General features: G+C 43.6%; 2 protein-coding genes across 5 annotated transcripts; one reads left to right on the forward strand and one right to left on the reverse strand.

The window, feature by feature from the left end:
* Nucleotides 1-1,216: 1,216 nt before the first annotated feature.
* On the reverse strand, nt 1,217-17,065 carry LOC117425650 (F-box only protein 42-like). Of its 4 annotated transcripts, none has more exons than XM_058993286.1 (10): nt 16,938-17,065; nt 10,577-10,852; nt 9,535-9,651; nt 8,927-9,061; nt 5,429-5,582; nt 5,112-5,222; nt 4,798-4,894; nt 4,296-4,352; nt 3,662-3,778; nt 1,217-3,192 (listed from the first exon to the last, which is right to left on the reverse strand). In XM_058993286.1, exons 2-10 carry the CDS (start codon nt 10,830-10,832, stop codon nt 2,176-2,178), a joined length of 2,061 nt encoding a protein of 686 aa, XP_058849269.1. In that variant the 5' UTR covers nt 10,833-10,852; nt 16,938-17,065; the 3' UTR covers nt 1,217-2,175. The 4 variants fall into 4 exon arrangements, with proteins under 4 accessions (XP_058849269.1, XP_058849268.1, XP_058849266.1 ...); XM_058993285.1 differs by lacking the exon at nt 16,938-17,065 and adding an exon at nt 16,431-16,733; XM_058993283.1 differs by lacking the exon at nt 16,938-17,065 and adding an exon at nt 16,371-16,733.
* Nucleotides 17,066-17,306: 241 nt separating this feature from the next.
* On the forward strand, nt 17,307-23,035 carry LOC117425060 (SUZ domain-containing protein 1-like). Its single transcript, XM_058993287.1, has 4 exons — nt 17,307-17,470; nt 19,256-19,305; nt 19,569-19,826; nt 19,984-23,035. Exons 1-4 carry the CDS (start codon nt 17,330-17,332, stop codon nt 20,087-20,089), a joined length of 555 nt encoding a protein of 184 aa, XP_058849270.1. The 5' UTR covers nt 17,307-17,329; the 3' UTR covers nt 20,090-23,035.
* The last annotated feature ends 134 nt before the right edge of the window (nt 23,036-23,169 follow it).

Consider the following 23,169-nt stretch of genomic DNA (forward strand, 5'->3'; position numbering starts at 1 on the left):
CAGCAGCATGTTTTCCCCTTTTTAACCTGAACACCCACATGTGTAACTGCGGTAATACGAGAGCCATCCCTCTCAGACCCACTCCTAGTCCTGTTACAGCAGGCTGGGCGAACCGTCAGGAGGTGCCATCATAGTGAGCTTTGCAAAGCAATCTGGAGCATAAGGTAGGATGAACCATGTCTAAATAAAAACAAAACAGCTACTAAAGGTTCATTAACAAGCAGAACAATGGTGGGACATGAAACCAGTGTGGAATAGCAGTGATAACTGAGGCGTAGGGAGATCTAGCAGTTAGAGCCAAGGTACTGTGGTGGAAAGTGAAGTCCAGAAGGCAGGGCAGGCTGCACTTTGTGTGCTGTTTTAGGCTTGGATGTGGTCTAGCTTGGTGTCGCTAGCGGAGACAGTGTGTAATTGTAGACAGAGGGTCACATCTGGACACTGTGGAGTTCTTGGTTACAGTTTGGCACGCATTACAAATTAAATCAAGACTGCTGCAAATACTAAAGAAAAAAAATATATATCCCAGATCATGTAGAGGCACAGACCCTCATGGGAAAGAACAACGAAAAAGGAGTGGAAATCCTAACCAATCCATGCAGCTTGTTATTAACACTGTAAAACTGCAGGTATACATATCTGATCGACCTACTGCAGTGCAATTCGTCTTCACTTCGGTCAGTAGAACTGTGTCTTTTTAAATTAACCTTTTAGCGCCTAGCCAGAATTGATATACCAAAGAATGAAGGGCACATTCTGTTAAAATTGTGTTTTTGTACTACAGTATCATTTAATTTTTTTTGTTATGTTTTTTACCAAACTAATATTTTTCAATTACAAAATACAGAATAAAAATGATGTACAGTGAGTTGTTAGTATACAGGCACAAGAATACCCATGAATAATAATTTATCATTTTCATTAAGGAGACTTTGTATACACATCCTGTTGTAAAAGCAAATTATATCTATATCTATATATATATATATATCTATATCTATATATCTATATCTATATCTATATCTATATCTATATATCTATATATATATATAATTTCCCTTATGGGGACATAAGTGTTTTTCAAAATAGTCTATATAAACATAATGGTTGTTCAAATTAAAATAAAGAAAATATCTGGAAATGGACAGGATGTGTTCCTTCTAGCTTGGTTCAGACGGTAAAAGGTTAACAAGCAATCAAAGCAATAAGAAACTTTGAAAAGGGCAAAGTTGTTTTTTATTGTATTATTGTGATAAGATCACATAGTTGGGATGTACATACTCACTGCCTATGTATTCAATAGGATTACAAACATCAGATTGCTGTTTCGTACGGTTTTGGGCAAGGCCCTCAATGATAAGAGAACTTTGTTTAAAATTATAAAAAACCAACCTTTAAAAAGGACTGTGGGTAACTTTGAAATGCCTCAACACTCTTGTCTCCCAGGCACATCTGTGAAGTACAGCGACCCAACACCTTAATCACCAAGCTACTCCAGTCTCACTCCTTCCACACTGCATCCCTAGGACTCTACTCCTGAAATACACTACGTTAAACACTTAACAACTGGAACCCATATCCACACTGCAGCCCAGCGCCCGGCACTCAAACTGAATCACAGGGTCCTCTTGAAACTCAAGCCTTCAGTTCAGAGCCAGCACACCACCCTAACTTATACTAAACAGCTTCAAGTTCAGCTTGATCGGAGGAGTGTTTTGGGTGGGGTGGGATGTCAGGGAGGGGTTGCTTTTCATTATTGGTCATATTACCAGCTGAGATACAAGGCAGCTATGCCAGGAAAGTGAAAACTATACGGCGCAGAATGCCAATTACATTGCAAGGGGCTGTGAAGCGCAACCAAAAAAGCTTTTTTCCCTCCCGTTTTACCTTTTATTTTACAAACACACTGCCCTTTCCACCCTCGGCCAACTCAGATGAAACAACAGACCCTCTTTGTAAACAATCCACTGTGAAAGTGTTCGTTTATATAAAAAAAAAAAAGTTTGCCCCTCTTCCCGCTTGCTCCCCTGCTTACAAGCTATGCCCCCCCTGCGGTCCTAGAGTCTGCACCTCCCTCTGAAAAGAGAGGGAGGAATCAACCAAAAGGGGGAGGGCAGGATTTAACCAGAGAATCCTCTGCAGAGGAGTTTGTTGTTTCTGTGGTTCTCCACTCCGGCATTATCTCTTGGCGCGGACGAAATACAAGGCGTTGGTTTTGGGGTAGTACTTGACGTTCTGCTTCTTGTCCATAAGCCCTCCGAAGATGATGAGCTCGCCTCTGCCCTGCACAACGGTGTGCAGGCTGGTCTCGGGGGGTCCCACCACAGAGCCCCCCCCAAACACTTTCCAGCTGACCTGGCCCCGCTCCTTCACCCTCGACACATCCAGCACGTACATCTGCATGGGCTTGCAGTTCATGCTCTGGTAGAGCGGCTTGCCCACGTTGAGTGACTGGGGCGGGTGGTGGCCCAGCCTGCGGGCGATTGGTGGGATGGAGTGTCCATCAGCCTGTGCGGGGCTGGGGGCTGCAGAGGGGGGGCTGGAGGTTGAAGCCGCAGGGGGAACGGCGGGAGGAGGAGGAGCCTGAGAGGAAAGTGCTTTGACGGCCTCTAACCCTCGCCTCAGAGCTCCAGGCGATACAGCCCCCGGGGGTGTTGTGGCCAGGCTCGGAGGCGTGTGGGTGCCGTTGATCTGCTCTGGGGTGGGGTCCCGTCCCGTGGCGGTGGTGGTTTTGGCCTCAGGGGAGTCAGGGTTGCCCGCTTTGGGGTCCCAGCTGTAGTCTGCTGGCCTCAGGTCTCGGGTTTCAGGAGTAGGTCTGGTCCGGAAGTCGTAGCCCTCGGCTCCGGAGGGTGTGCCTGGCGAACCTGCCTGTCCCGGGCTCTCGCCTGCCGACGAGCCCCCGTTCTGGACGGGAGGGCTGTCCGAGCCTCCTGCTGCACCCCCCCGGGATGGGGACAGGCTGCCCTCCCTGGCCCCGCCGTGTCTCTGAGCCCTGGACCGCAGTGTGCCCCAGCGCCCGTTCACACAGGGAGCCTCCTCGCCGCCCTTCACTGGTGAGTGCGAGCGGTACTCCCGTGGCTCGGGCATCAGAGAAGGAGGCGTGGCACTGATTGGGGACGGACGAGAGTTCATGCTGGGGCTGAGAGGAGCCCGGCCACTGGGAGCCTGGCTGAATACCACCACACACTGACCCACCTGTGAGGGAGACAGGAAGACAAGGTTTATACAAACATCTGGATACAGACTTCTATTCAGAACGCTTGCCATTGAATTTATTTTGTTTCTTTTAGTATTTCTAAATTAAGCCGAGTGTTTAATAGTTAAGGATGGTTTATACACACAACGGCAACAAGTAAAGAGTGCTGTACAAAAGACCGGCTTTAACTATTTTAAATTGGATGCCAAAGTGAACCAAACCACCGGTTACAACTCCTCAATTATTTGAATGTTTGCCAAAGTGAACATTGTGATCATCATCTGTAATTGGCGTGTCACGTCAAAATGTTAGGGCCTGAAACTATTCCAGGATGCTTCAGACAAATCTTTCCAATGTTAAGAAAGCCGCAGTTTTAGTTGAAGTGACCGGACTGTGCATCTGGTTAACCAGCTTTCCCTAACACTGACTGCACAGACTCCCTGAGCTCTACCAGCTGGAATTCCTTACCCTGCAAGCAGGGTGGCACCACAGCTCAGGGGCGCCATGCTCCTCGTTCTCCACCTTGAGCTGCTGCCAGGTCCACGGGTTTGTGTGCATGCGGAGCAGCCAGGCATCCTTCAGGAGCTGAGAGAGAAGGGGATTAGTATACACAGCTGGATTCACACACTCCGATTAGCACCTTACTGAACAGAAAAGCTCAGTTTTAATACAGTCGCTAAATGCATCACATTGGAAGTGTTCACTGTAAGTATCTGCCACTGTGATTGGCTGAGAAACCTTGCTCTCATTGTATTACTTGTATTGTAACACTTGAAATGTATTTGCTTACGATTGTAAGTCGCCCTGGATAAGGGCGTCTGCTAAGAAATAAATAATAATAATAATAATAATAATAAATAATAAGAAATATCATGAAGTTAATGCTGGCTGCACGTATAGAAGACTGCATTGATCTTGGTTAAAAAAGTACAAATTATTATGTATTCAATGTTGGTATTATATTTGTATGCTTCTGCTTTAAAATGTTGTTTCTAAACTATTTTTACAGCACTGGAGCTGATCTGTTGAAGTGCTGTATCAAAGTATGTTAAATGATAGCTCTGCCCAGTGAAACAGCAGGGAGTCCCCCTGGGATACTCACTGCATTAGGGCCTCCGCAGCCTCCCAGGATCAGCAGGGTCTCGTCATCAATAACAATCTGCAAGCGCAGGAAACCACACAATGTAGGGAATGACTTGCAAAGCCTTTTAAGGTCTAGAGGCCTCCTACAACAGAAATCTAACACAGGATTGATATGCAGACACCTTTTGAGGCACTGGGCTTGGAATAGCTTAGTGACATTTCACAACCCTGTAGCATATGATTTTCTTCAATTAAAAAAATGTTCATAATTCAAATCCTGTGTTCCTGCTGTTACAAAAGCACTTTATTCTTTGAAGCTTCACTCAGAGCACGCACAGTAAGAGCTATATTTGTGGAGTTATTTATATACAATCAGACATATACGTCAGAATAAACTGAACAAGTTTGGAATTTCACAGGCTTGCATCTTACTTTCCTTTTTTTAGTATCCTGTTTTCATTACAAAAATCTCCTTTGAGAAGTGGGAAAGTACAGAAGGTATGAGGAAGGAGAGCCCTTACCTGGGACTGCCCGCCCCGTGGGTGCGGTGTCGGGCCGGCGATGTTGGGTTTGGACCAGGCCCACTGCTCCAGATCTAGAACCCAAACCTCGTTGCTCCTGGGGGGGGACACATGTCATGAGAACACAGAGTCAACTCCCAGGCAACATTGCAACTCTAAAGAAAACCAGCAACAAATAAAGTGGCTGCAAGAAGCCGCTTTTAAGTTTGTTTCTTGCTATACTTATTTATATTTTTTATTAATCTTTTAAAACTTGCGCTTCAAAATAGGGCCCCCACCAGTACCAATGACACCCCTGTTTAGAAATAACTTACATCTGCCGTGAGCCCAGTGACCCCCCAAAAACAATCATTTTGTCCCCGATGACGGAAGAGGAGTGGCCAGCCATTGGAGGGGGTCCCTGCGTGGTGACAATGCAGTTCCACCTTAAGAGGGAGAGAGCGTCAGGACTGGATACAAAACTGGCTGAAATTAATTTACAGTTTAGACCAAATAAAGAAGGAGTTAAAATATGTACTAGACTTATTAGGGCCAATGTATTTATCTCTTGCTGCTGTGAAAGAGCTGCGATATAAAGAGTGTTGGACACTGGCTACAGTACACTGGAAAGTCTAAGGAGCTCCGCACTCACCAGTTCTTAGATGGGGAGTACGTGTGAATTTCATCAAAGAAGCGTTCGGGCTGGTGCAGAGGGTAGGGACTGGGCCGAGTCCAGCCGCCAAACAGCACCAGCAAGTCCCTGTACACAACCAGTGTAGCACCAGCCTTTGGAGATGGGTATGAGCCTGCAAGAGAGAGAAGGGACAGAGTTAGAGAGGCCTGAGAAAACAGAGGGGTGTGGAGTTAGTGAGGGACTGGAATACTACATACTGTACTGATGGGCTATTCGGAAATTGGCTTATTCAAACTTTATATAGCCCAAAATGGATTAATTCAGAATAAACCAGAAAGTATGTGAGACAGAGAGAGAGAGAGACGGGGTAGAAAGCTAGGTGGGTGGGCACAGACAGAGAGAGAGAGTGTGAGTATTTTTTTCCAGTTTTCAGATCTGGTAACCAGACCACACTGCCACCATGGGAATGTTTGGAATATCCTGGGAGGTACAGTTAATTATGTTTTCTTTTTTTCTGCGAGGCCTGAAATAACTGCCGACTCCTGCCCCAAAGCTTTGGGTTGAGTACGTCAATGACCACAACAAAGGACACTGCGGGACAAGATCAGCTTTCTTTCACCACACTGCGGGACAAGATCAGCTTTCTTTAACCACTGGACCACTGTGTGGTCCAGTGGTTAAAGAAAAGGGCTTGTAATCAGGAGGACACCGGTTCAAATCCCACCTCAGCCTCTGACTCGTGTGACCCTGAGCAAGTCACTTCACCTCCTTGTGCTCTGTCTTTCGGGTGAGACGTAATTGTAAGTGACTCTGCAGCTGATGCATAGTTCACACACCCTAGTCTCTGTAAGTCGCCTTGGATAAAGGCGTCTGCTAAATAAACAAATAATAATAATAACAACTTCCTTGAGCTGCTCTCCCAGACCCCAGCTCCTGGGCAGCACCTCCCTAGTCCTTCAGTACCCCTAACGGGTAGGCTTTGCACTGAATGCCATACTTCAACATTTCAGTCCTACCATACCTATGGGTTAAAGTAATCATTTCAATTCCTGGCTGAAATAAAAGCCTGGGCTGTTTCGAGCCCTGCCCCGGGGGATTTCTCCAAGGCTCTTGCCCATTCCCTCCAGTCCGTTCTCCCTGGCAGTGGGAACACGGATGTCTCTGCATGCCTCAGCCTGGGAACCCAGCGCAGCCTGGCTGATAAGGGAATGTGAACAATGCCCACAGGGGTCACTGCATAGCGGGGGCTGCCTTGCTCCAAAGCCTCTTTCCCAAAGCAGAGGAAGTGGGGAGCTCCATGACCACCCCAGGGAATCCAAGACTACAGGGCTGGAATGAACAGAAGGATGGCAAAGTGCAAGGACTTCCTCATTTTAAATGTAGCACACATTTTTTTTTTTTCATTTTACATTTAAGTATGGTTGCAGTGCACAGAACTCTTATTGACATTTTTTATAAATTTAAACAAATATTCGGATAACCTTTTGAAATACTTAAAATACCTTATTGTACTTAGTTATTTGTTTAAATTTGGAGACCTTACCATACAGCAGTATTAAGTTCAACAGATACTTAAACAGATTCTGTTTTCAGGACAAAAGCCTTACAGGCGGTTAAGTGCTCGTTCAAAACTCCCCTGTGACAGTGAGAAATATGACAAGGAGTGGTCTTCCTGGTACATGACCTAGTAATTTTAAACCACTACCAGTCCACACTACCCCCTTAACCAGTCACTCATTTACATGATCAATTCACCATAATTCAGTTTTAAAAAAAAAGAGCCCTGGTAATTTGCTTGCTTTGTTTTGTACCTGCTACTTTCCCACAGTACCGGTTGCCTAGGTAATAACCGAGGCAGCCCGCCCCATTGGCTGACGGAGTACCTGAAGGGGCTGCTCTGAATGGCCATTGGGAAGCTTGGGCCCGGGACAATTGGAACTGTCAATCAGCAGCCTGGCCATGCTGTCACTCAGTGATGGTCACACAATGAGCTGCGTATCGCATACTGAGGCCAGACTGGACAGAACTGGGGCCGGCCACTCTCAAGCTCCCTGTCTCTCCCCCACCCCCTCACACAGAGAGAGAGCTCTCATTCACTTCAAAAGAACTTTTCATTGCCATGAGAGCATATTCAAGATCATCGTCATACACAGAGAAACAAGAGGATGACAAGATGAGCTTGTTCTGTGCTCCTCGGCTAGAATCACCTTCCTTCTTACCTTCAGCACTGATCATATTTTCTGCATTATTAATCAGGAGCTGTCTTTTAAAAAAAAAAAAAAGATATATATAAAACATGAAACGGGTCACAGCAAATTAGGACAAGCAACTGAAGGCCAGATTCCTGCTATAGACAGGCAGATCAAACAGTCCATTCACATCACTCATCATAGTTTAAATCAACAGCTTATGAGAGAGCTCTCTCCTGACTGAGACCAATACCTACAAACTAAGCAGGACAACAATACAATTCTTGCATGCACACATTTTACAGTATGCTGCCAGAAAATAGGCAAATATACAAGTGCTCCAGAATATCCGGGACTGAAAAGCAACGTTCCTACACTTGATACATGTGCCTGACCTCCAGGTGTCTGCCATCCTTTTCAGATTGATTCCCCAAGGGTAGATCAACGTAGGGCAAACATCTGTTTCTCTCTGGAGGCTTCTGCAGCTGATTTACTTGAAATGGGGGCTGGAGCATTAAGGCCAAGGTCATACAGTTGTCAATTAGGCAGGTGCACACATTGAAGTAAGACCATTGGTTTCTAACATGTATCTATTTGACTTGGTTTCTTATAGTAAATAATTGTATTTTCTGATCCGTCTCCTTTTTCCGTGGAACCAGCAGTCTCACCCCAGCATCCCTACATGCCTGTCTCATCCTCTCCCTCTCTCTCCCAGTCAGTGCGTCTGCCGGACTGTCTCTTCAAGCTCTTTCACACAGCCTGAAGAGCTTGTCTCAATGCGCTGACAGGCAGTGGCTGGCTTTTCAATGACAGCACCTGTCTCTGCCTGTCTGCGCATCAACAACGATATTTCAGAGTCAAAATATACAAGCCTCGAGTTTGGGTGGGGTGGCGTGGGGCTGCCTGTCTAACCCTCTGTCTCTCTGTGCACAAAGAAACAATGCAGTGTCCCAGCTGTGTAGAGGTTGTCCCTCCCAGGCCCCCACCAAAGCAGCTCCAGCACTTTCATTGACTCTCACACATCAACTACCCTCCTGCAACACTGACTGAAAACAGTGCTGAAAACTTAACCATTTCACAATTTTTATCACATTTGCCAGCCTATATCTAGCACTTTAGCCACATGATAAATATTCAAAATATGCAAACACAAAATACAAAAAAATGCTCGCCTTGCTTTTTGTACAGAAGTGTGAAGGTAATTTTGGTGTATATTCAATATTTATTCAACAAACACTTCTGGAGAACCTTCATGTTACTGAGAAACACATTGCAATATGAAAGGCTAGTTTAAGCAAAACCTTGTCCCCTGCCCACTCCAACCTACCTGATGCCAGAGGGCGGATCCACTCCTTGCTGTTCAAGTCTAGTCTCCAGAGGTCATTGAAGGCTGCGTTGCAGCTGCTTTGAGTGCACCCCCCAAACACGTACATGGACTGATGGGAATCGTAATAGCAAGCACCTGGAAGAGACAGGACAACAGGACGCTTTTACCATGTCCAGGACAGTCCTGTCAAAGGTTGGGTACAGCCACTGATAACCCATCCCATTTGAATCTTAGTCTTATACAAACATACACAGAGTAATTAAAAAGAAAAAAAAGGATGGATGGCTTCTTACTGGTTACAAACATTCCCAATGTGTTTAAACGTTAAGGAAATTAAATAGAAACTCTACTTTTCACCTCTAAAGAGCTCCCCAACCTAATTACAGAAATGGAATTAAAAAAAAACAAACATTGCATACCAGCTTGATCCATTCCTGGTTTTAATGAGTTTAACAGAACACACCTGAGCTTGATGCCTGTAAACTGTGGCTAATCAAGCTCGTTGCAAAACCTGGAATGGGGGAATCTGTTATGCAACAGGAGTCTTATTACCATCCCTGTGTTACGCACCATGTGGTGTAATAACGAGCCAGTGAGAGTCGTCTTACTGTGAGAGAAGCGCTGGGTGATGGGGGTCCCTGGGTAGGGGTAGGTACGGCTCTCCCATTGGATATTGCCCTCCTGAACCGCCTTGATGAACCCGTGGTAACACTGGTGGGCTACGCCTGTGGAGAGAGAAAGGACAAAGCTGGGTTAACAAAGCCATACAACGCCATGCAGCACCTCAGGGCACAGACACACAAACAACAACTCAAGGACACAAACAGCTAATGGCTAAATATCATGTAAACATGCAACACAAGTGAACAGTGTCCACATCTAGAGCTGAGGTGGGCAGCTCCAAGCCCAGGGGGCCATTTAACTCTGGGTTCACATGGAATAACAAAACAATATTTTAGACCCTGGATGGAGGTTTCATTTGTTCAGCTTAACAACTCGTTTAAGATTTGTAAAGATGTGTTTGTAAAGACAAAATGGTAATTAAAGGTAAAAAAAGCCTGTGTTCCTTGAAAGGGTTATTAAAGAAACTCCACACCCACAGCTTGCAGAGAGGAACCTCTTGGGATATCAGCTCCAAGGCAAGAAGAAAAATCTATAAACCTAATTCAGCGTTCAACAAACACTACAGAATGCAATAGGTTTCAGACACCATTTGCTTCAGCATTATTGAGATTTCCTTAATAAAAAAAAAAGTAAAAAAACAAGCACACACGAGCAGCCCACTTTTCCACTGCGATGCAAGTTCTTTTTCATTGCAGTATATAAAATGCAGAGGGTTAAAAATACACTAGACTGCACTGCTTTCTTACCACTCTGTCAGCCTTCACTGTACGGGCAACAACTTAACAAAAGGCAAGAATACCATTAAAGGAATACCATGACGGGTGATGGGGAATATTATAAGCGCTGTGTTACATAAAGTAAAATTGACCCTGTACCCTACCAAATTTCTTTAAAAACACAGCAGAAGACGGTAGGACTTTGTCTGAGGATTTTATGTTTTAGGACACCTTTTTGGCAGGAGGCTTAGACATTATTTGCGATACTTCTTGCATCTGTTAAATCTATAAGACAGCAAGGCTAGCTCACCCTTGATGAGCCGGTACCACTGCTTGCAGACGAGCGCTGCGGTCTTGTGCTCCTGGTAGGGGGACAGGAAGGACAGGATGTACTCGAGAACCTCTTCGGGTAGCTCGCCCATGGTGCGGTGGTGACGCTGCTCAACCTCAAGGGGACGCTGCTGCTGCTGCTGTGGCTCCTCGTCCTGCTCCATTGAGCCTTCTACAGCCTCCTCTGTGTCCATGGCAATGAAGCTGTCATCCTCGCTGTCAGACGAGCTGGCCATATCACGCCACGTCACAGCCACTGTGAGGAGGAGGGGGTTAAATACATCAGCGCATCATCCTGTGACACCCACAGTGCTTAACAAACCCACCTATCCATGGCAACAGCCAGCCCATTGTTTAACCTGCAATACATTAGGCATCTTATTTTAGGGTTTTGCCACAACACCGAAATGCTATAATTAGCTGCATCTGGTAATGGTAACACTACAGGTAGGCAAATGTTTAGGTTGATGCAAAACTCTGCCCTGCCAACACCATCCGGTTTACAGGAAAAACAGCATTCTATACTGCTCAATAAGAGACTTCCATTTCCCATCTTCCAGAGAACAACCTGTATAATGTATCATATTAACAGATAGGTTGAACAAAACTATCCTGGCAGCACATGGGGTTCAGGCAAAAGGGAATAAGCTGAGTGTACTGTACAATACTCAAATTCCTTTCAAATGATTACCATTCAGGTGCTGTTCTTCATATGCTTGGGTCAGAACCTACAGTGCAATTCTCTTGTGTAGCGTGCTTCAAGTCAAGTGCCTCAAGGTGGAGAAATCATTCTATAGTCATGCATCAGACACCTGTGGGTAAGTTATTTCCCCACCTTTGTATCAAAAGAAAACATAGGTCTTGCCTAGAGGGCTTCAAGTAGTTTCTAAATGCATTTCAATACTTATCACTATTATAACATTTATTTTTAAAAAAAATAAGGTATATAAATGATGGACATTGACAAAATGTTTTTGGTTTCTTTTTAATCACTCAATCATTCATCCTTGACCATGACACGCTTGAGTGACTATGACTGAAGCATATGCACTTAATCACTTAATTAATGAGACAGTTGATTGGACGCTGGATATGGAGTTATGTCAGCTGTTGAATTGCAAGCTTGAATAAAAGCAATAAAGAAAATTCACAGAAAAAAAACATGTCAAGAGAGCAGCGCCTTCGTGCAATCGGCATGTTGGAGGCTGGACTAGGGCGGCGTACTGTGGCTCGCTGTCTTGGGTGCTCACAGCCAGCAATTGTAAACCTGGTGAGACGGTATAACCAGACACACTTTGTCAATGACAAGCCACGAACTGGGAGACCAAGAGTCAACACCTGCCCAAGATCGACAGATCATTTTGCAGCATCTTCGTAATATGTCAGTTGTTAATCAGCACAATAAAAAGTCACTGCACCGGCTCAAACAGTGTTTGTCATTTTTCGATCACATCTTGTGAATTTTATCCAAATATAAGTGATAAGTTTCTTTTGATGCCCAGTATATAAATGGTCCTAATCTTTATTACAACTGCATCTTAAAAGCACACACATTCAATTAATAAAATAAAATGGGTGGGCAGGTCATCATTGATTTTCTGCTGTCATTCAGAGGAAAAGTAAATATGGCCTGATAAAACTGTAACTGAATCAAAGTACAACTCAGACTGAACGGCATTCATTACACTGAATACCATACCAGTTTCAGGAACATAATGCTAAGAGATTTAAGTCACATACCCCTTTTTGTTTTGTAACCCAGTACCAATCTGACTAAGACATAAAAAACGCAGTTGTTTGCCAAAACCATTAGTCTAGAGGTCACATTTTCCCTCTTCATGTAACATGACAAAGTTGTAGAACGGTTATTGCCTGAGTAAGGGGAGATCTGAATACATGTGTAATATTAAAAATAAATAAATAAATAAAATAAAAAACAATATATTTCCTAAGGCCCAGGCTGAAAGCTATTTTTAAAAGGTTTGGGATCTTTATAGTTTACAAATACTTAAACTCTGTACATGGTAAAGAATTCCCGTCTGTGTTTTTAACCCCGGAGCACGTAGCTGTAAACTAGTTCTGATTTACTTTACACACGAAGACGAAACCTCGCACAGCAAAGATAAGCAAACAGTACCATGTATCATCGCGATCAATTATAAAAATAAACAATCGCATTAACGTTGCAATAAATACGTATCTTGTATTATTATTATTATTTTAAACCTTGCCTGGCTCTGGTTCTGGTTCAGGTTCAAGAAGCAGCTGATTAACAAACCATTCGTGCACCGCATCTCCTATCAACAGACGAGCATACTTTTTTAAAGCAGGTAATCCTGCCGTGTCGTCTTTTAAAAAATCCCATTCTTCTTCTTGTTTAGAACGTCCTCTTCTTGAATATTCGTCCCCGTTGCTGCTAGTTCGCTTTCTTTTCAGAGGCATTCTTGCTCTGTGCGCGTACAGTATACTGTATCAAAACCCGTCTTGCGTTAAAATTCTGCCCTTTTTATCCCGTACACGAACGCAGGCCAAGCATCGCAGAATACCTGTCTGACTGGCTGTTCGAAACCAGGTGAAATGGGCGGAGGTGAATGGCGTTTGAAGTGCCAAGGCAGACACCTTAAAGGTGTTAATACGGGTCACTGTTCACAGAGAAAGAAAATTCACACAGGGGTAGGATTTTGTTTTATGCGGCGCATTCATTGCGCGCGTCAACAAGACCGTAATAAATAATGACTATCCCAAGCTGTCGGGGAAATCTAAAAGGCACCACCGGTTATCTCTCTGACCAGCTCTTAGGCGCCACCAGAGTAATGCTTACTGTACATTACTTCTAAAGGGAAGAACCGTTTAACACACAAACTTATACAACTTAAAGTTAAAATAAATACTTTCAGTTTCCTCTGATTAATAATAATAATAAAAATAATAATAATTACCAGGTACTACTTTTATTTTTTGCACAAATGAAAACAAGATTTAGACCAGGCTTGGCATATTTAACTTTTACAAAACGTGGTTGTATCGAATTTAAAAGCAGGAGATTTTAAGATGACAGCAGAGCTGTGAAGGTCATCCGGTCCCCAATTTGAATGACTAAGCCCTTGTACTGGAACTTACATTTACACACAGTACGTATATTTGCACCCATGACAGAAAATGTTGATTATTTTTGGCACAGATTCCTAGTCACTTAAAGAAAATGTCCTTGCTCTGGTTCACTGTTTAGTCCCTTGCTAGTGTGTGTCGACTATAAAAACACCTCTTCCAGGCTCTGGCAACACCTCATGTTTTATTGTCGGTCGACAGTCTGCAGAGGTGAGTGTTCACTTTAAAACACTTCCATTGTTCTTGTAACACAGTAACTGCTGGTGCTTCTCAGGTTTTGTGCTGATCCAAGGTGTGAACAAAAGGACTTCACCATCTGAATGCATTGATGCACTTCCATTCTGCCACCTTCCACCCCGTCTCCAGTCTTCTGAACATGCAAAGCAGGCACTGGGCCCGTTTGCAACGCTTTTGTAATGCAATGCTACAAAACTAGGAAGAAGCCACTGAGGTGCACTTAAAGAGGCTCTGACTGCAACAAAAGCTCAGCCCTGACACAAAGGGCTAATACTCGGACCTGGGTAATATGGGTTTTGTAACTGCACTAGACTGTCCATTGATACTGCTTCAAAATCTTGTTTAATTTTTGATAAGACATGAGCTGGTTTCCTACAAAATATGGAGTGGCTCAACGGGCCCTTTTGCTTATTTCCATCCATGCACACTTTTCCTGCTTAAATCCTGAATCAAACCCTACTGTTATTTATTCATTTAACCAGGCTACAATCCACCCACTTTTATACAGTAGTTCTGACAAGACAACACAAAGGAATTGTACTTTGTTAATACAGGTTTAAATGGTGAAATGCATTTCTTTTCAATGTCTCTGCTCAATAAAGTCCTGGGTGTATTACTGAGTTACTTGTACTTTCTCAGCAATTTCAGTAACTTCAGTATCTACACCACATTATATATATATATATATATATATATATATATATATATATATATATATATATATATATATATATATATATATATATATTGCTGGACTGCTTAACTCAAACAGGGCCAAAGTTTCAAAGCTTTTGTATATGTTTTCTTTAACAAAAAAAAAGACTACCAATTTTTCTTGTTTTATTCCCCCTCCACTCACATGTTCATAAAAAAAACGGATACATATTCGACAAACTGCAATGCTGCACATTTTGAATGAAAACTGATACAGTGTGCTGTATAATCCAACACACTGATGGTGAAGCTGCTTTCTCTGCCTGACTAAGCATCTGTCCCAGAAGAGGCTGTGAGAGAGGCAGGCCATCCTCTCAAGCTTTCATTTCCTAAAAATAGGAGTTTGTCTAAATCAGTGGAAATGCCTGTGCAGGGTTAGTGCTGCTATAGGCCAGAGGATAGAGGCCGCTGGCACTGGCCTCAGGACCCTGCGATAGGCTTCACAAACCTGCACTGTCCATATCCACTTCCACGGAGAGCTGTCCAGGAAATAACCCAAACCACAGCTTGATCAGACACCAGGCAATGCCACCAACATGCATCTGTCACACCTCCACCCTCTGAACCAAACACATTTTGGCAGCTGTGCTCTTGAAGCAGCTTCCCCCCCCCCCCCCCCCCCCCGAACTTAAACAACATGCAAGTCACAAGCCTAACTATGTCTAGTACTGACTGCTCTGCAAATGAAAGTAACTATAACTTAATCCTTACAGTCTGTTGTAAGAATGCCTTCGCATTAGCTGAGAAGCAGGGAGAGTCAAGATCTGACTCACACTATACAGAGGAAAGGGTCAATTGACAACATTAACATATATATTATTATTATTATTATTATTATTATTTAGAGCAAACATGCATAATGTCATCCACCAGAATTTTGGTTCACTTGGTATGGCATGATAAAATCTAGAAAGTATACCTCTGTGTGACTGAGGTATAATGTACACATTTTATACGTAAAAAAAGCTCTGATCAGAAAAGAGAAGATTGTACATATGATATACAACAGCCTATTCTAGACCGACGCACGCAGTTCACAAAACAGAGCCCAGTTCTCCATGGTTAGATTTGCGTGCTACCTTACATACTACAGTCTTCAACTTCATTCTCTAAAAGTACACAACAAAACATTCCGCACTGTCGCTCCTGCTAAACATCGAATCGGTACTAATATTTGAATTGTACACATATTACGAGATGCTGATTATAAGACGATCACAGAATACCGGGTCTGTGTGCTTGGGTGTGTTGAGCCACACCATCAGTATAGCTCGGTGCAGAAAACGGATCTCCCAACAATGGACTCAGCAATGCCGTCCAAACAATGCAATCTGCTGGCCCTCCTCACATCTTGGTGGTACTAACCGGGGCTGATGTCTTGGATGGTCTTTTCCTATTTATTCGTCCCTGTATTACCATCACGAGTCTAAATACTTTTCGATGTACTGGTGTGGATGATAGAATAGCTCGGTATGTATAGAAAGGCCACTGTGTTTAATATGAATAGCTAATTAATTTAGCGGACCAGTAGTACAGTCAATAATAGCAGGATCATAGGCAGAGAGGTACAACGCCGCATCCTTCTGGCACTACGGCTCAGTCATCTCTTTTTCCCCAGCTTTTGCACCAAGTACAAGCCAGGAATGCTCACCCTTGATCCTGTCTGCCCTCCAGCTTTCATCGCCTCTCGGAGACACAGACACTGCGAGACTCACCTCCTTTCCCCGCCTCTTGTTCTCTCAGCCGGCCCGGGGCTGCAACAGCGATTCACTCACGTTTTCTACGTTGTTATTCTCGGTTCTGACTCAGCGGCGGGTTGTTATTTTATTTTTTTATCTCGGTCCCAGCTCTGTGAGCAGCTATACTGCTGCTTTTCAGTTCCGACTTCTTCAGGGTTGACCTGTGCCTGGATCCCTTTTCATCTATCCCGGTCTCTTTCAATGCCTGCAGCGGATTCCCAAGCTCCAGTCCGCCGCCATCTTCCTTCTCAGCATCACCATTCCGCACGGCCAGGGGACGCGCACGGTACAGCTGCGGTGAGCGAGCTCGTCCGCTACCGGGAACGCGCCCGCCGCCCAGCGGAGAGACAACACTTAAAACGCGCGCCTATTTCCCCGGTGTTTTATATTTCAACAATAAGACATCAAAAAGCACTGGATTGTATGTAGACAGATATATCTAATTGTGTTCCTCATACTGTCCATAGTTTCTGAACACATATGACCCAATGGACAGTAGCATAACCAATGTTATTGTTAAATATTTCTGCTAATCTATTTTACCTTGGGGCCCTTCAAACAGCTTCAAACAGTCACTAGCAGTATATATTTAAATGTTATATTAGTTGATAGCTCCTGCTTATGAAGTGGCCAGTGTATTTAGTAGACCCTGACAAGCCCGAGCAAAACTCACTCAGCCATCCTCTGGCTGAACAGCACCAAAGTCATTGTATTTATCTTGCTCTTAATTGTATTATTACTTGTACTGTGATACTTGAAATGTATTTGCTTACGATTGTAAGTCGCCCTGGATAAGGGTGTCTGCTAAGAAACAAATAAATAATAATAATAATAATAATAATAATAGGTTCCTGCAGTAAGGAAACTGCAAATTACAGGAAAGCATTTGACCATCATTTTACCCGGCAGACAACTTGGTCAATGTCTACAGCTAAATGCGTGGTGACGTGCGCGCCACCGTCGCCGAGTTTGAGAGCGCGCGCGTGCGCAGAGCCGGCCTTGCCCTGTGTCTGGGAGGTTGGAAGATGGAAGATGATGAGGTTGCTGAGAGCTGGGAGGAAGCTGCTGATAGTGGGGTGAGAGTCGGACTGTGATGGGGACTGGGTGCCATAGAGGCGGGAGGGTTTCCAGGAACCCACCGGTGCGTCGGGAGTGTCCAAGGGGCAATACAGGCCACGGGGAACCCCCATCTGCGGGTCTAACCGAGCATGGTGTGGGGGACTAGGCCGTGGCTTAAAGAGACAGGGGCCGTGTTTTCTAATAATGTTCAAAGCCCCAAAAGCTTAAAAAAACAGAGATTCCTAAGTCCCAGAAGCTTAAAAAACAGAGATCGGCCAAAGTAGTTATTTAAAACGTTTAAATGTTATTCTGTTTTGTTTACCTCGTACTTAAAAGTTCAGTGGGTTACGTGATAAAACTTGACTTTATTTAGCATGCGGTAGTGTTGATAAGTTACGAGTAAACCACATACCTGTAAAACACAGTTTGTTCTATAAGTAGTACCTGTATCTAATCTGAATTGTTTGATTATGAATCAGATGCGCATTTCTGGTGTAACCACTGTAGCCATATTTACTTACAAAAATTGGTGATTCGAGTAAGACTATATAATGAATCAAATATATCGCCATCATTCAACACACTACTCGTTGAGTTAGTTACAGTGGACAGCCAGTGTTGGACATTAAGCTGTAGAAACTGGTAAGCAGTGCCCGAAGCCGCACAGTTAAGTTACTCCCTCTACATTTCGCGGTATCAAACACGGGCCTGTGGTACAAGCATATACGTAATGTAAGACTTTAGCCGCGTTGTTTTAGGTCTGTATGAACTAACTGCACCGTTTCTTAAATTGTGTAGTAGTAACAACGTTACTACTATAAGCTGGTTACGTTGAATGTGAGGTGACTACATACATATAGACAGTACATGAAGTAAAATAAATAAATCTTTTCATATGGGGGTTTAAACTCCACTTTACAGCGATTACTGTTTTCTGACCTTATACAACTGAAATTTAAAAAAAAGACCCTGCCTTCTAGGGTTCAGCAATGTACTTTTGCACCTTGAGTTGTACTCCATTGCAGGTAGTTCAGTGTCTTCCCCATGCACAACAACATATTTCATTCATGATGATCTGTGCTTGCGTCATATATATATAGGTGTTAGAGCAAGATGCCAACAATATGTTAATTAAAATTCAAATGTAATTCCTTGGTTTATTTTTTAATAATTTCTCTATAACAAACGCTGAGCAGTTGTTAGTGGTTAGTCATACTGATAGGGGCTGTAGTGGCCCTGATCCTGTCTTTGCTGTGCTCTCCAGCGACGCTACGCTTTCTTGCTCATTGGGAGACTCACAGGACAAGTCTCTTGGCTCTCCATCCAAACGGACAGAAATAGCCTGTGGTAACAGAGCCCTGTCTCGATTTGGCAGCAGTTGCTGTAAATGGGCAGATTGCTGGGGCGTTGCAGGGCAGTCGTGTGAAAGCATTCACGTTGGTGGACGTGACAATTTTCTCGTTGTTTTTTTTTAAAGAGAGGATTAATTATTAACAAACACTAGCATATACAGTTTTGTTGATTATTTTCTTTATAAAATAATAAGTGCCATTTTAATTCTGTTCCAATAATATTGATAATCCTAATATAGATAGGCTGCAGTAAATTCATAAACTTAGAGACAATCATAAATACCTTCATTTTTACAGAAAACATGATTTATTTTGTATGATACATCTTCCCCAGCAATGCAATATAGGGGGTCAAAACGAACATTTATCTGATTTATTCTACAATAAAATGAACGCAGTGTAATATAAAATATTGTGGCAGTTGCCTAATTTCTGTTTGCTTTTTTTCAGGAAATAGACAGACGGTTGGAAGAGAAGCTGAGGATCAGCCAAAAAGAGAAGTGAGTAGAGGCTCTTATAAAATTCAAATAAATCTTCTGGACCAAATGTGGAGTAAGCACTGTTTTCTTGAGTTTGATGTAAAGAAAGGGTGAATCCCTTGTCCCCTAGCTGAACAGTTGGAGGTATAACAATAGACCAGCGGTAACCATAACAGAACCATTACAGTATGGCATTTTTGTCAAGATTTTTGTAACATGGAGCCATGTTATCAAATTGAATTAGGATTCTGGGCCTTGATAAGTCTGTCCCATTTGGTGTCTAGGAAGTCGAGGTCCCCCCTGAAGACCCCCATAGTGATCCAGGACGACTCGCTGCCCGCTGCCCCTCCCCCACAGATCCGAATCCTCAAGCGACCCTCGAGTAACGGGTCCCTGGGAGCCTCCAGCCCTGCCCAGCGCCCACCGGCGCAGGTGAAGACGCTGGCACAGAGAGAGGCCGAGTACGCAGAGGCTCGCCGCAGGATCCTGGGGAGCGCCAGCCCAGAGGAGGAGCCAGAGAAACCCATACCGACCACCGACAGGTATCTGGGATATTGTCTGGGAGCATGTACTTTACTTCATACCACCATCAATTATTGCTACAGTGTAGTGGGGTACCATTTACAAATAACTGTTGCATTGTAAGCTTTTAATACACTTCATTATTATTGATTGCTGTTTTTTCTTTGCCCGTGTCAGGCCAGTTCGAGTCAGTGCCCCCTTGGAGGAAGCCAGACCGCCCAACAATGTGATCCGGCAGCCGACAGGACCCGATGGCACACAGGGATTCCGCCAGTGGAGATAGGCAGTGTAGGGGTGAGAATGCACGCCCCTGGAACCGCAGGACTGTCCGGCTTGGAGGAGGAGGTGGGGGGGAGGAGTATCAGGAGGGGGTGGGGGAGACCCTTCCCAAACCCATACCCCCCACCCCCTTCCATGGGGAGGATGTGCAGAGGGAGAGGGGGGAGGTATCCGCCTGATCCAAGCAACGCACTGTGACAATGAAGAAGCAGCAGCCTCTTCACGACTCCGCTCACTGTGACCTTTGCCCCTCCCCCTCTTGCACTGTGCCGCCACCCCCTCCTCGCCTGGCCCACTGTGACTGGCACACCGCTACGGGCTCTCCCGGAACGCCATGGCAGAAGAAGGGACTCGGGTTCAAGGAACTGAGAGAAATAATAAGCGAAAGAGAAAATAATGAAAGAAGCGGGTGCCAGCTTTTCCCAGCAATAATATTATTCACGATCTCCCTAATCATCAGATCGGTTGTTTTTTTTTTTTGTATTTTTTTCGGTTTCATATCAAATACGGTGCCTGGTATCTCTGCAAGAGCACCTTTTAATGTGTTTTTCGGGGCCTACCTGGTTTGTAAAATGTAAGTTCTACTTCATTTTTTTTTTTTTTTTAATTGTCAAATTTATTAGGAATCAGAACGTTCCTTAAATGCAATTTGTATTGTAAATATATGTAAAGCTGAGCAGAGAATAGGGACAGCTGAATGAGATGGGTCCAGCCTAGCTTGTGGGGACCTCTAGTGGCCCCTATTGTGTTTAATGTGCCACATGCTCCTTTCTCTGTTCGAGTATTGTAGTTTCATTGAAGGGGTGCACTCCTCGCTCCCCATCCTCACCACTGTTTTTTGTAGTGTTTGCCTACACCAACAAAGTCTGTAAATTACGTTTTTGTCAGGCTGCTACAATGCAGTTTGGGGCTTGAATTTGGCTTTAGTGAAATTCCTGGTTGAAATAAAAATCTGAACTTCGCAGTACTTGAGGACTGAGGTTGGTAACCACTGCTGTAGCGCATTGTCACGTTTCACAGACACTGATTGGGACTAATTGTGAGACTAGTAGTTGCAGATAATCTGTGTCTGTAAAACGAAATGATAACGCGCTAGAGCAGTTATTTCCAACCGCAGTCCTCAACCAGCATTAAGAACCTGAGACTCAACTGTGACAGCATCTTTCTTCTCCAAGCACATTTACATGCTCAGTTACGAAGAGTGGAGTGCAAGAACGTGTTTGTCTCAGTGGTACTGTTTTCAACAGGCTAGATAGAGGGAGAGAGAGAGAGACCCACTTTTTTTTGTATCCATCACAGCACAGTTATATAGCTAAAGACAACACTGTTTTCAATGACTTGACAATGAATTAGCTGAAACAAATCTTTAATAAAAAAATTGTTTGTTTTTTAACTGTAAATTTGCTCCTGTGCCTATGAGAATGTTTTGTTTTCCTGCCCCACTACAGAGCTGTTAAACAGCCCCTCAGGCTCGGCATTCAGGGGTTTGCAGGTTTCCCAGTTCCCATCTTCAGCTGTAACAATTCCATTGCTGGACAGTGGTGTCTACAAAACCCTCCTCATTGCAGACACAAATCCTTTCAAAAACTACCCAGCTTTATTCACGAGGTATATTTGTACCTCGGTTCATTGTACCCAAGCTTGCTGATTTGTGACCAGCAAAATGTAAGGCCCTACAGTTTTGTGTTTCTTTATTTTATAAGCCACTGCCACAGCCATCGCAACAAATCTCTGCTTGAAATGACTTTTTACTCAATTCTCCAGTACAAACCAGGGGTATGCACTACATGTGTTCCAAGCCAATTGAACAGATACGAGTTAACATGACTGCAGAATGATGGTTCTGACTCGGGTAAGGCATTCGCAAACAGTGAAATGTAATGTGATATTTTGCAGAGACCTGTTGCTGGTCTTGAACATGGCAATGGCTGAACTTCCCAACTTCAGTCTACAACTTTAAATCACATATTCAAATACAGACAACTGTAGTGTAAGATTAATTTAAAGTTGGAAGTTAACTCGGCAACCATATGCTAAAGAAGGAGGGTTGCATCCATGCAGTGTTTTGATTTCAGCCCCCCTCCCAGTTCTGTGTGTTATTATTTTTGTGTTTACTTTTAGTTAATTTACAGTTGTTGGGGTTTACAGTCATCTTTGCTTGTAAAAAAAAAAAAAAAGTCTTGTGATCGATCAGTTGATAGCCATACTGTTTGTGACTTTTTCTTGGAGCCTTTTGTGTTCCATACATGTTGTCCTGTCCAGCAGAAAGGGGCATGCATCAGACTTAACTATGTCCTTACATGTTTGTTCCCTTTCTGTAAAGATACCATCTCATCCCTGGCTAGAGGATAAGCTAGGAGCTTCTACTTAAACTTAGGTAAAGCTCTAGAGAAGCTTTAAAGTCCATTGGCCCATCCATCGAGGGAGTAACATTTTATGTGTGTGTGTGTGTTTGTGTGTGTTTGTGTAGTCCTCTATACTACATAGTATGACTTGTAAGAAATCAGAGGAAGCTGTATAAAGAACAAATTGAAATGTGTACCAAATGTATCGACAAGCACTGTCTGGGGTTCTAGCCAGGAGTGAAAATATTGATAATTGAGTTGAGTGCCTATGAACATTAAAACTAACCCTGTCCAAGAGCCATTGTCTCAAGCTGTTGAGCTGACCCTGCTTACATAAGTTTAGGTTCAATCTGCAGTATTCCTAAAACAGTGGAAATGTATTGCATATAGTGTAATCAGAATATATATATATTTTCCTATGTTGTGCAAAAGCAATGAATGTGCTAAGCCATGATTTTTCCAGGATAGCCTTTATTCTGACGCTCCCTCACTGTAGGAGTGGAGGTTGGACCTTGTTACCCTTTGTAGTAGTTTCAGTGGTTGTGAATCCAGAGTAGGTCCAAAGACCAGAAAGCATTGCATAATCACATAACCGCAATGTGCAATGCTAAAAGATCCATGTGTACAATGTTCTTTTGAATTCCTATTGACACAGGCTGTAATCATTCAGGGAGTAACCTATATAGTGAGTTTGGAAAGACACAAATACTGAATCGGCATATTTATCTGGTAAAACATG

This window comes from Acipenser ruthenus, chromosome 20 (genome assembly GCF_902713425.1).
Source record: "Acipenser ruthenus chromosome 20, fAciRut3.2 maternal haplotype, whole genome shotgun sequence".
Lineage (NCBI taxonomy): Eukaryota > Metazoa > Chordata > Actinopteri > Acipenseriformes > Acipenseridae > Acipenser > Acipenser ruthenus.

Coding starts and splice junctions, on each gene's coding strand:
- LOC117425060 (XM_058993287.1), top strand. CDS start 17,330: ATGCGTGGTGACGTGCGCGCCACCGTCGCCGAGTTTGAGAGCGCGCGC. Junction 17,471..19,255: donor AGGAAGCTGCTGATAGTGGG/GTGAGAGTCGGA, acceptor GCTTTTTTTCAG/GAAATAGACAGACGGTTGGA. Junction 19,827..19,983: donor CCCATACCGACCACCGACAG/GTATCTGGGATA, acceptor TGCCCGTGTCAG/GCCAGTTCGAGTCAGTGCCC.
- LOC117425650 (XM_058993286.1), bottom strand. CDS start 10,832: ATGGCCAGCTCGTCTGACAGCGAGGATGACAGCTTCATTGCCATGGAC. Junction 5,583..8,926: donor GATCCGCCCTCTGGCATCAG/GTAGGTTGGAGT, acceptor TCTCTCTTGCAG/GCTCATACCCATCTCCAAAG. Junction 4,353..4,797: donor CACGGGGCGGGCAGTCCCAG/GTAAGGGCTCTC, acceptor CTGCGCTTGCAG/ATTGTTATTGATGACGAGAC.